General features: G+C 37.3%; 1 protein-coding gene across 2 annotated transcripts in view; it reads left to right on the forward strand.

Annotated features, from left to right (window-relative positions):
* SEL1L (SEL1L adaptor subunit of SYVN1 ubiquitin ligase) overlaps positions 1 to 12074 on the forward strand; it is a 56263-nt gene that overhangs the window by 16394 nt on the left and 27795 nt on the right. For both annotated transcript variants that reach the window (XM_082451271.1, XM_082451272.1), the window contains exons 4-8: positions 6221 to 6388; positions 7778 to 7883; positions 8690 to 8852; positions 11628 to 11681; positions 11772 to 11831. In XM_082451271.1, the coding sequence (XP_082307397.1) occupies positions 6221 to 6388; positions 7778 to 7883; positions 8690 to 8852; positions 11628 to 11681; positions 11772 to 11831 (551 nt within the window). The remainder of the gene's footprint in view (positions 1 to 6220; positions 6389 to 7777; positions 7884 to 8689; positions 8853 to 11627; positions 11682 to 11771; positions 11832 to 12074) is intronic.

The following is a 12074-nucleotide window of genomic DNA, read 5'->3' on the forward strand; positions in this document are numbered from 1 at the left end:
TTAATTTTGTATACTTTCCCATTGCTTGGATTGTCTTTTCTACAATAAACACACTACCCTCATAGTCTTAAAAAAAAAAAAAATCAAATAACCAGCATCTTGGTCTGTTTTGAATGGCACTGAGCTTAAACTTACTAAACATGCTTAAAATTGGGTTCTGAAGTAAGAAAGTTGGTTGAGTAATTGGATAGCATTTTTGCTTATTGTCACATGCAAGGCGGGGGGGGGATGGCAAGGAATAAACAAACCTTAGTACTCTGACTAAACAGAAGATAAATGGTTAAGGAAACATAGGCCATAACCTACAACAGGTCTAACTTTAATGTAGAGGTTTTTTTATCGTTGTTTCTTTTGTTTGGTTGTACAAGAAATCATTTGTGGAAGCAAATGCCTTTGGGAGACCATCCTTGTAGAAAAGCACCCCACCAGGGCTTTTAAACTCAAAATGCCTTTACAGCCATTATTTAGTGAAACTCACTGTTTTGTTTTGTTTTAATATTTATTTATTTATTTTGGCTGCGTTAGGTCTTGGTTGTGGCACTCAGAATCTTAGTTGTGGCACACAGGATCTTTAGTTGCGGCATGCAGACTTATTAGTTGTGGCGTGCATGTGGGATTAGGCATCGAACCTGGGCCCCCTGCGTTGGGAGCGTGGAGTCTTACCCACTGGACCACCAGGAAGTCCCCAAACTCACTGTTCTTAAGCAGCAGTTTTCCTGAGCAAGTTTCACTCTGGTTTCTGACTGCCTGTCACCTAAGTGTCGTGAAGCTTTTGTCACTTTCTTCTGGGCACATGGGCCAATGCTTGCTTCTTTTTCTTCTTTTGAATGATTATTTTCACAGGGAGAACTGAGCTTATATGAACTCTGATCTTAATGTTTTTGTTCATTCTCTAGGTGACTACATTTCATTATTTTTCAGAAAAATACATCTTAATCCTTAAAGCAATACCTTCCTTAGTATAGTCTGCATGTCTGTCTGTCCTTCATTAATGTAATTTCTCAACTGTAGTTAGCATTCTCAACCTTGGGTGAAAACAGTCTTCTTGTAGCAAATAACATAAAATTGTTATTTTCCCTAGAAGATTACTATACCATATTTCTCAGTCAACGGTAAATACCTCTTTATTTGGCCTATACCATTTGCTTTATCTCAAGTATGGTTTGCTTCAAATCATCTGTTATTTGTGTTCCGTCTGTAGTACTTTAGGAAGTTTGATGTTGATTGGTTGGTTGATTGAGTTTTTATCTTCGTGTTTACTAAAATTGCTGAACACTATAGGACAGTTATCTTGAGGTTGGTACTTTTTTAACATTAAATAATTGTGTTTCAATTTTTGACACATTTTTGACTATAAATATATTTGACTATAAATATATTTTTTGACTATATTTTTTGACTATATTTTTGACTATAAATATATTTGACTAAAATGCTACTTACTGCTGTATGTTTCAAACAAGCAGCATGATTAAATAGTCGTCTTATTAACAGAATACCCATCTAAACGTATAGATATAATATCAGTCTTCAATAGAGGGTAAATGCTCTTAAAATGAGGAATTTGCAGAGCTAAATCCCTTGCCTTTATCTGTATGGATCAAGAGGTTGATGTTTTTGTTTTGTTTTGATTTTACAATTAAAAATGAGGAAAAGATACGAGTATTTGTATTCCAGGACATTTAATTCAGTACCAATAGCAACATTCTAGCCACATTTACATTGTTTTCTCTTGGCAACTGAAGAAAAACATACAACCTAAAAGTTGCAAATTATGTTTTATTCGGGGACCTTACTGAGGAGTGTATGGTGGGAGACAGCCTCTCAGATAGCTCTCAGGAACTGCTCCTAAGAGGTAAGGGAGGAACCAAGATATATAGTTTTTGCTGGGAAGAAAAAAATACATGTAGTAAGACATCAAAATATTACTGCTAATCACAAAAATCAGACATCTCAAGTTAATGATTTTAGTGCTTTTCTATGTTTGGGAAGATGCAAGAGTCTGGGCTGATTGAAATTATTCCTTAGATATGCATCTTAACTATATAGAGCCGGTATCCTGTCTTTCTCCATCCTGACTTCCCCTCAGGGTGCACTGTTGGGGACACAGCTGCAGTGGCTGGTGGCTCTATGGCAGACAACATTCTTTGTTTACTGAATGGCAGATGACATTCTTTGCCCACACTCTTGAATTCTTTCCACCAACGTTCAAATATGCTGTAATATCTGAACATTAGAAAAACCAAAACTTGGCCCCCAGTGCCCCTCCAGCAACACCTCACTCCTCTACTCCCCTTCCTAGCATTATTCTTTGGAAGAGTTGTCTCTATTCACTGATTTTACTTCCTCTCTTTCCATTCTCTAATCTGAGTGTGCCGAGGCCATGGTCCCCTCCAGACCACTAAAGCCACTCTCCTCCAGGCGCATTCTAATTGCTGAATACCTGCTCAGTTCTTGGTCCTTACCTACCGACCCCTCATGTATTTTTCTTCCTTTCTCTGAAGATGCTTTCTTCACTTGGCTGTGGTTCCTCGGAACCTGCCTGATGTTGAAACATAAGGTTGCCCCCCAAGACTCAGCCGTTATCTTCTGCTCTGTCTACACCATTCTCTAGCGACCTTTGATTCCATCTGTGTTGATGCCCAGGTTTCTCTGTAACTCCTGCACTGTAGTTGATTTAACCAACCTACTTGTCATAAACCTTTGAGTTTTTTTTGGCTTTATGTTTTTAAAATTATAATGATGCATAAATGCTCTCTTGGACATACCTCTTTGTATCCTCGTGGGAGCATTTCTATTAAGTAAACATCCCAGGAGTGAAAAAATGGGATCAAAAGGTGTATGGAGCTTTTCAGTTCTAACATATTATTGAATGCCCCTCTACACTCCTGCCAACAGTATGGAAGTTCCCATTTACCTATATCCTGGCCAGCACTGAAGGATTACAGGTTCAGGTAGGGTTTGGGGTGGGAGCGGGGTGGAGCGGGGTGGGGGTTGTTAAAAACCTTTCTAGCTTTCCTAAATGATTCTAATTGACTTTGCAAGAGCAAATTTCTACTAGTTTAAATATAGAGCAGTCTGTTCATTATTATAAGTTCTCAAATACCGTAAGTTAAATATCTTACTCTCAAGGTCTAAATAGATTGTGATACTATGTCATTTTTACATGAAGGTGCAGAGTTGACTTAACACATTTTTTTCCCTTTCATTTTAAGTGTCACATTTGATTACTGGCTATCATTAACTCAAATTGCATATTCAGTCAGCCTCATTATGCCAGAGCAGTGATTACCATTGTTTTTAAAACTGGTACTGTTCTCATGGCTGTTTTTAAACTAATAGCTTCGAAATTCTTAGAGAATTTCTCCATGGAAGAAAATTAACTGAAATTAACGCTATTGTGAGGAATATCAACTTGAGATTATTGACTTGAAACTAGCAAGTCCCAGTCAGTACCTTTTGGAAGACTTTAAAATAAGTTTAAAAGGTAATAGCAGTTTCCCTGCGGTGATTTTGCTTGGAGAAGATAGCTGAGAGATACAAATTTTCTTTCTACTAACTTAATAATAAACACATTATTTTGACCAAGATATTTCAGTTTTACTAAATTGATAAAGCAGGTGTACCCTAGGAGTTCTTCCTGCTTAAGTTAGTGCTGACTCAGTAGTAGGTTAAAACCTTTTGTTGCCAAAAACCTTTGGGTTCTCTCCAGTTTCTTTTCTGCTGTATTGTTCCATCACATGAAAACGAATGCTTTCATGTATTTGAACCACTTAGAAAATATAAGTTCTGGCAAACTAGAATTCTTATGACAATTCTTATTTGCTTTTAAAACAGAAATTTCTGTTATCATAGGGAAAAATCAAATATACTTTAAACCATTGTATGTTATTTAAGTTGAAATTCAAGTTTACAAACTGCAGTTGTACAGATACTGTCTTTCCAAAGCAAATTTGAATCTAGTAGCAGTGCGTGGGAGCGCCTTTTTCAGATTCTGTAGTCAAAGTGATGCCTGTGAGGTTGTTGATAAAGGATGCTTTGCTTATATGTTGCATTAAAGATCATTTCTTAAAAAGTGGACAAATCAAAGGTGAAAAGATTATTTGCCTCTGGTCAGTGATTACCAGGATGGTGAATGACATGTATCTGGTGGTAAACCATTTTGAATTCGTTTGCCTTTCATAACTTAATGAAAATAATTTTCAAATTAGTCTTAGAATGTATTCTTCTTTACACAGGAGAGAAAGAGCATACATTTTCTAGCCTTTCAGAGCAGAAGTGCCGGTAATAAAATAGCAATTGCCATCTGCTAGACTCTTACCACCTTAAGTGGCAGGCACCATGATGAGTCCCTTACATGTATTATTTCAGTTCATCTTTGTGAGTAACTCTATGCAACAAGGACTGTTACCCTATTTGTAGATAAGGAGGTTATATCCAAATAATTTTATGGGTAAGGAGAGAGATTAAATAACTTACTCAAAGTTCACAGCTAATAATCAGTAGGGTTTGAGTCAGGTGTTCTGACTCCAGAACCTATACTGTTATTTACTAAGCTCTGCTGCCTAATTAAATTCTCCATGTAAAAGCAACCAATGAACGCTGGCATATATGTACTCATACTTACCGTATGGTTGGAGCCTAGGCGCAGGCCTGGCCCTTTGGTATTCTGATATACCTCTTAATTGGCATTCTTATGCATACTCTTGCCTTCAAATATATCTGTAAACTGGAGAACTTTCTTTTTGGCTACAGCTGAAAAGATGTCTAAGACATTTCACTTGTTTTGTTTTTTGTTAGCTACCTTGAATGTAGCAGGAGCAAAGCTTACCTTGTCTCCCTCCTGATGCATTTCATCCCTCCCCAGTAACCTACTCCTCCGTTAGTGCTCTCTGTCTTAGTAAGGACAGCCACCTACTCGCTTCCTGAAGCCTAGTACCTCGGAGCCTTCCTTGATTCCTCTCTCCTCTCATCTGCACATCTAGTCAGTAAGTAGTACCATATCTACTTCCTTAGCATCACTTGAGCACATCCCCTTTTTCCATTTCATTGTCCTCTTCAGGCTACCATTACCTCTCGATTAGACCACTGTCACAACCTTTAAACCGGTCACCTTGCATCCAGTCGTGCATTCCATTGTCCCCTCTCTAAGTAAAGTATAAGTATGCGCATGTCACTCCTACTTTAAACTCTTGAGTTTCCATTGTTCTCAGGATAAAATCCAAATTGAGTCAGTAAGACTTGTCAGGACCTCCCTAGTCTGGCTTCTTCGTGCTTCTTTAGCTTCTTCTCTTGTCCAGTTTGACGCTCACACTACGTGTTCTGAGATAATGAACTTTATTTTCTCTAATGTGCCATGCTGTCTTTCATTTGATTCTTAACACATCCTTTTCCTTTGTCTGCAATGCGTGTCCCCCTACCCCACCCCAAAGCATTTCATCCACCTCCTCTTCCTAGACATCCATGAGGTTCAGTGTAAACTGCAGCTCCTGACGGGGGGCTTTCCTTTCCATAACATCAATCATACTTTTGTTTAATGTCTCTCTTCCTTGCTAGGCAGTAAGTTCCATGTAGCAGAGACCTCTGCTCCCCCTCATTTCCAGTGCCTGGCATAATTCCCAGCACCTAGGAGACACTTGGACAGAACTTACAGAACAAATTAGAGATATGGTTTTTACCCTTAACAAGCTCAAAGTCTAGTGGGAGCTAGAGTATGGTAAAGAAAGACGCTCAGTGAGTGTGATCAGTACTCTGATACAATGCTGGGGGATCACAGAGGAGTATGTGAGTGATTAACTTTGCCTGGGGGAGCATTCTCCCTGTGTAACTTTATATTATTGAAGAAATTGACTTACAGCATTCAGATAGAAAAAAAGGAGAGTTGTGCTGAGCAGTGGAATTGATTCAGTTGCATTTGCCTTATTTTTTGCTCACTGGTTGGGCAGCTGTTTTCAGTAGACTTTTGATATTCTAAGGTTATTATCTCAAGACCTTCCAAAATTCTAACCTAGATATAGAGCTGGGTCGTCAGCTAGCCATGCTCACTAAGTTGACTCACCTTCACATCGTCCCTGAACAAAATCCGTGCTGGCTCTTTTATGTTCCCCATTACAAATCATGTATCTGTGTCTTTGGATTCTCATAGTTGAAATCGACAGTGTTAAATCCATGACTACCAGAGGTGCTGTTCATGTTTAGATTTTTTTTTTTTTCTTTCCAGCTTTGACCGCCATTGAAGGCACAGCACATGGGGAGCCCTGCCACTTCCCTTTTCTGTTCCTGGATAAGGAATATGATGAGTGTACCTCAGATGGGAGGGAAGATGGCAGACTGTGGTGTGCCACAACCTATGACTACAAGGCAGATGAAAAGTGGGGCTTTTGTGAAAGTAAGTATTGCTCAGTAGGCAGCATGTCCACATTGTTTTGTGTCTCGGGCAACAGTGTAAAGGCCTTTTTGTAGCCGTCCATTTTCCACCTTTGTGAGAAATAGTCAACGTCGATGACGCGGTTGTTGCCTGAAAGCCTGGACGTCAGTGCAGGAAACGTGCAGTGTACTTAACTTCCAGGCCGTCACTCAGGCGGCTTATCACACTTGTGCCTTATTTAGAGGTGGTTTTCCATTGGTGTGCACGGGTTGCTCTGAAACTCTCAGGCAGGCTGCTAAATTAATTAATGTGAAACATTTTTTGGCAATAAAGGAAATCGAACATTATGGTGAAGGTTAATTAATAGTGGTTAAAAGAAAGATAGATCATACCTTTCCTGAATACTTGAGCGAAATGCACTGTGCTAAGGTAACATTTAACAAATATAGTATATTTAACTATCCTAAGTGTTCATGTCAGTACGAAGGGACTGACTTCTAAATGCAAGCTGTGTTTTTGGGAAAAACTTTCTAACTAATAAAAAACAACGGAAAACCTTGAATATACCTCATCTGATACCAAATGACATTTTCAGAATAATGGCTCTGATAGACTATTTAGGCCTTCCTAGAATATGTCATACAGTCCGTCTTTGGATGTAGGCCAGTATGATTAAGTACTCCAGTTTAACACATCAGATTTTGTTTTTATATTGCAAGAACACCTCTCTTCTGTTTCTGTAAATATTAGTCCTCATGAAATACTCAAATGTCTCTTGGTGAGTTCTATATTTCTGTTAAATGCTATATTACAGTAACAAAATAATTTTTGAGAAATCTGCAATAATTCTGTGATTTTCAGGGTTGTATTAGTGCATAGGAAAAAAAATAGAGAACTTGAACATTAAATCAGGATCTGTAGTTAATAAAAATCAATTTTTTTTTACTAATTTTTGTTATGTAATTAATCAAATACTTTCTCCTTGTAAAATATACAGCATTTCAGGTGAGACTGAAGTGTTCTTTGACTACAACAGTATTTTTCTGTTGTTTGCTGTCCTGATTTTAGCTGACCTTGGCATATATAATCATAAGCTCCTACTGAAATTTTAGTTGAATTATATAAAAAGTTAGAATTACTAGCAGAAAAGTACCCTCCAAAAGCAGGTTGATATTGCTTTCTCTGAAAGAAAGTGATTTCAATGAGTTTTTTTTTTTTTCCTAAGTCTTATCTTTTGTCAGATAAAGGCCATACTGAAAACCGTGTGTCTTTAGAGTCAGACTTGGAAATGGTGAAAGACCATGGATTGTGTTTGCATGACCACCCAAAAGAAAGAATACATACTGATGTTTGATAAATAATTGGTGCAGAATTATCCATGTAAATGCAAAATGTAAATTTTGTTTTTAGCTGAAGAAGAGGCTGCCAAAAGACGGCAAATGCAGGAAGCGGAAATGATGTACCAGACTGGGATGAAAATCCTCAATGGAAGCAATAAGAAAAGCCAAAAAAGAGAGTAGGTAGCACGGCCAACTCCATTCTTCCCCTGAGATGGGCCGTTACTGAGATAAATGGATAAGTACTTTTTAAATTTAATGTACTGCCAGAGACAAAGGATTTCTTAAGTTGCATTACAAGAAAACTTAATATGATATATGAACATTAGGGGCATTACTTTTATCAGATTTTAGCTTGTTGGGGTAAAAAGGTCCTAAATACCAGCCACAAGAATGAACAGTGAGCAAATGGCGATATTTGATTAAGTTATAGTAATTTCTCAGAGCCAGGAATACATATAGTATCCAGAATTCAAAGTGACACAAAACAAAAGGAATTGTTGTCGGGTGTTTTCTGTCTTTTGGTTTTGCTTTGTAATTTTCTTGCAAAGTCTAGAATTTAGGAATGAAAGAACATAAAGCAAGTGATTGTCCTGTAACATTTTATGTCCCTTTAATTTCAGCTGATTTTTGTTGTAGTCTGTGCAAAGAAGACAGTTGTGGTGGTTATCATTCATTAGATTATTTACCAGACACCATATTATTACAGTTCTCACATTGCAAATCTAGTTAACTTTTTTAATCGAATTTTTTAGGATTACTATTAGTGTAATTAGAATTCCAAGATATTGCAATAACAGAACTGGTACCTTATGTAAAAACAAAAGTAAGTTTTGTAAGTAACACTACTTTAGTAAAAATAAAATATCAGAGGGATTCTATATAGAATAAGGAAATTAAGCTGCATTTTAGGAGATCTTGAAAAAAATTTTAATGGCAGTTCCAAAGTATTGCTAATTTGTTTTTTCATTACTTATGTTTAAAGAGCATATCGGTATCTTCAAAAGGCAGCAAGCATGAACCATACCAAGGCCCTGGAGAGAGTGTCCTATGCGCTTTTGTTTGGTGATTACCTGACACAGAATATCCAGGCAGCAAAAGAGATGTTTGAGAAACTGACTGAGGAAGGTTCTCCCAAGGGACAAACTGTAAGTGTACTTTCCATGGAGGATCTCTCCCCATACAGCACTGGTTTATTTTAACAGCGTGGTACTCTTCGTTGCCCTGACTTCCTTTAACAAGTAAAACTGTAAATATTAATTTTGTGGCAGATCATTTTCCCAGTCTTCTTGGACAATCTTTTTCCTTAGTTTGAGAACATTTATAGTCACTTAAGGCATTTTTGCAATTGCATCTTGCCAAAATTATATTTGTAGTTTTCCAACGTAAATCTTCAGAGAATGAAACGAAGGTAATTGTTTTTTATCTGAAATTACTCACCATTGTTATTTTTTTTTCCTAAGGTCAGGTGCTCCAGCTTCTGTTAATCTTGGTATTTTTGTAAAAAAATATTTTATTACAGAAACAGTACATGTCCTTTATAAGGAAACTAGAAATACAAACTAAAAAAGCTAAGAAAGTAAACATCACATATGTACCTCCCAGACATAAGCACTGGTAATATGTTAGTCCATGCGTACCCTTCTAGACCTTTCTCTTTGTGTAAATTCTTTATTAAAATAAAATGTCATTGCCTACTATTCCATAACTTGCTCTTTTCAATCAGTAGCCTTTAGCCCTTCCAATTCCAGTAAATTTTTACATCATATAACACCCGTACCATATTCGTACGGTGTTGAGCCAAAACATTTTCTTTATATCTGTTTTGTCCAAATCAGTATTTGGTCCAGGAATATACTTATATTTGGTTGCTACTTATAGCATAGCCCGCCCCTTTCTTTTTTTTTTTTTCTGTGTTAGAGATAGGGCCAGTTTTTCTACAGAATGTTCTACCTCAGTTTGTCTATTTGCTTCTTCGTGGTGTCCTTTAGTTTGTTTCTTCATCATCTGTGTTTCCTAAAACTGAATGACACAGCTAAAGGCTGATGAACTCAAGTAAAATGTTTTTAGTTAGGCTACTGTGTAGCGGATGTTCTGATTCCATATTGCCCTTTGAGCCAGTTGATACATAATATCTGCTTGACTCCCCACTAGTAATGGTAGGATTGATGCCTGGATTTAGGGGCCACCACACTTACTTAAAATGCCCTCAAAAGAGGGAAGGGAAAGGGGCTGGGGATTGAGTTACTAATCAATTATACCTATGTGAAGAAGCCTCCATAAAAATCCCTCAGCTCTGGGGTTTGGAGAGCCTCCAGGGTGGTGAACATATCCATGTGGCAGGAGGTGGTACACTCCAACTCCATGGGGACAGAAGCTCCTGCACTCAGGACTCTTACGAACCTTGCCCTTTGTACCTCTGCATCTGGCTGTTTATCTATATTCTTTATATTGTCTTTTAATTTTGTTTATAAGTTTTTTCACGTAAAATAAGCAACTTTAGTTGAATTTATTCATCTTTTCTTTTATGGTTTCTGGGTTTTGTGTCCTACTTACAAGGGTGTTTTGCCCACTTAAAAAAAAAAAACCCCTTCAATAATAAAGATTTATCAATGGTGCGGGATTTGCTTAAAGATAAAACAAAATTTCTAGTCATAGAGGAAGTCTGTTTTCAGACTATGTAAACAGTAAAGGCATTTGGACCATTGTTTTCCACAGGACTGATAACCTGATCAGTCTGCAACTCTTATGTAGTCTTGGTTTGGGTTTATAAACAGGTTATATCTTAATTGCTCCCCTTTGTTTTCAAAGCTTTTTTCCCTTCTTTACATAAACCAGGTTATGTAAAATTCACACATATATTCTTTATCTTCAGACACATTCTGTTCTGAGGAATGGTTTTACTTTTAAGGCATCTTTTCCCTCTAATAATAGAACGTTACAATGCCACAGTGCTTTATACACTGCAAAGCACTCTCTCCACCATAATTAATTCTAGCTGATGAAGCAAAGCACCAAAATCACAGTGGCTTCACATGGCAAGGAGTTATTTCTTGTTCATGCCAGGTCCCATGCAGCTCTCCTGCCTGAGTTACTCTTCATATGGTGACTCAGGGTCAGGGGCTGCTTCCGTCATATAGCTATATACCATCTGGAACACGGGGCTTCCAAGCCATCACGAAGGGAGAAGGGAGGACCAGAGGATTCTCTGGGATGTTTTTAAGGGCCAGGTCTGAAAATGGCTTGCATCCCATCTGGTCACATCCCAGGCAGTGGCCCTACCTAACTTCAAGGGAGGCTGGGAAATGTAGAAGAGCTCGTGGCTTTTGATGAGAATAGCACCTGCCTTTACAACTTAGCCTATGCTTTCATGTCATCAGGGATGATCCTCAGAGGGCAAAGGGTAGAACCTTACCAGTACATTGTTTGGTTGGTTGGGTTTTTTTAAGAAAACTGTGTATGCTGTAGTGGTGTAAAGTGACCTTTCTCCCTTGACCCCTTCAACTTAGCCCCTTGCTGCCTCTTTTTATTCCTGCGATAGCTTATTTAGTAATCTCTTACCCACTATCATTGTGTATCACCCTTCACATAGATAGATAATATGTTGATGTAATGATATAGGAGACATTTTGTTTTCATAATAGATGTTCATCAAGAATCAAGTAAAAGTCATATTTAAATCCATTTAGCTTCGGTTTTCTAGTTGATGTTTTATTAAATTGTCTTTAATCTTCAAGCTAAGCTTTTTTAGTTGCTTAAAGTTATATTTCATTGTGTAATTTGTAAAACCTTGAATGCATTTCTGAGGCTTTTTAATTCCACAGTTGTGCATATTTGCAACTGTTCAAATCCTTTAGCATTTAAAGATTCTTGCATCTTTTCATGGTTCATAAAACTGTCTGCCTTTTATCATTTTGTTTCAGGCTCTTGGCTTTCTCTATGCTTCTGGGCTTGGTGTTAATTCAAGTCAGGCAAAGGTAATATTATTAAAACTTTATTGTATATTACAATTTGAATTGGGTAAATATGTAACTATGTTGAGTTAAGCATCTTTTGTTCTTTTACAGGCCCTTGTTTATTATACTTTCGGAGCTCTTGGGGGCAACCTAATAGCCCACATGGTTTTGGTAAGTAAGACTTAAATGGAAGGCTAATAATATTGAATAGTTGGTTTACAAGTGGCCACAACTTTTCTATATTTCATGATTGAAATTTACTTATATTCATTAAGACCCAATATTCAATTGAATGTCCTTCAGCTTCTTGTTAATGGATACAGCAGTTGAATCTACATGTGGATGAAAATTGGTAGAGTCCAAAGTTTGTCTTTAAAATGATTAGTTTGGCTGATTGCCCTTAAAATAGAAATC

The sequence above is a fragment of the Balaenoptera physalus genome, assembly GCF_965194825.1.
Source record: "Balaenoptera physalus genome assembly, chromosome: 2".
Classification (NCBI taxonomy): domain Eukaryota; kingdom Metazoa; phylum Chordata; class Mammalia; order Artiodactyla; family Balaenopteridae; genus Balaenoptera; species Balaenoptera physalus.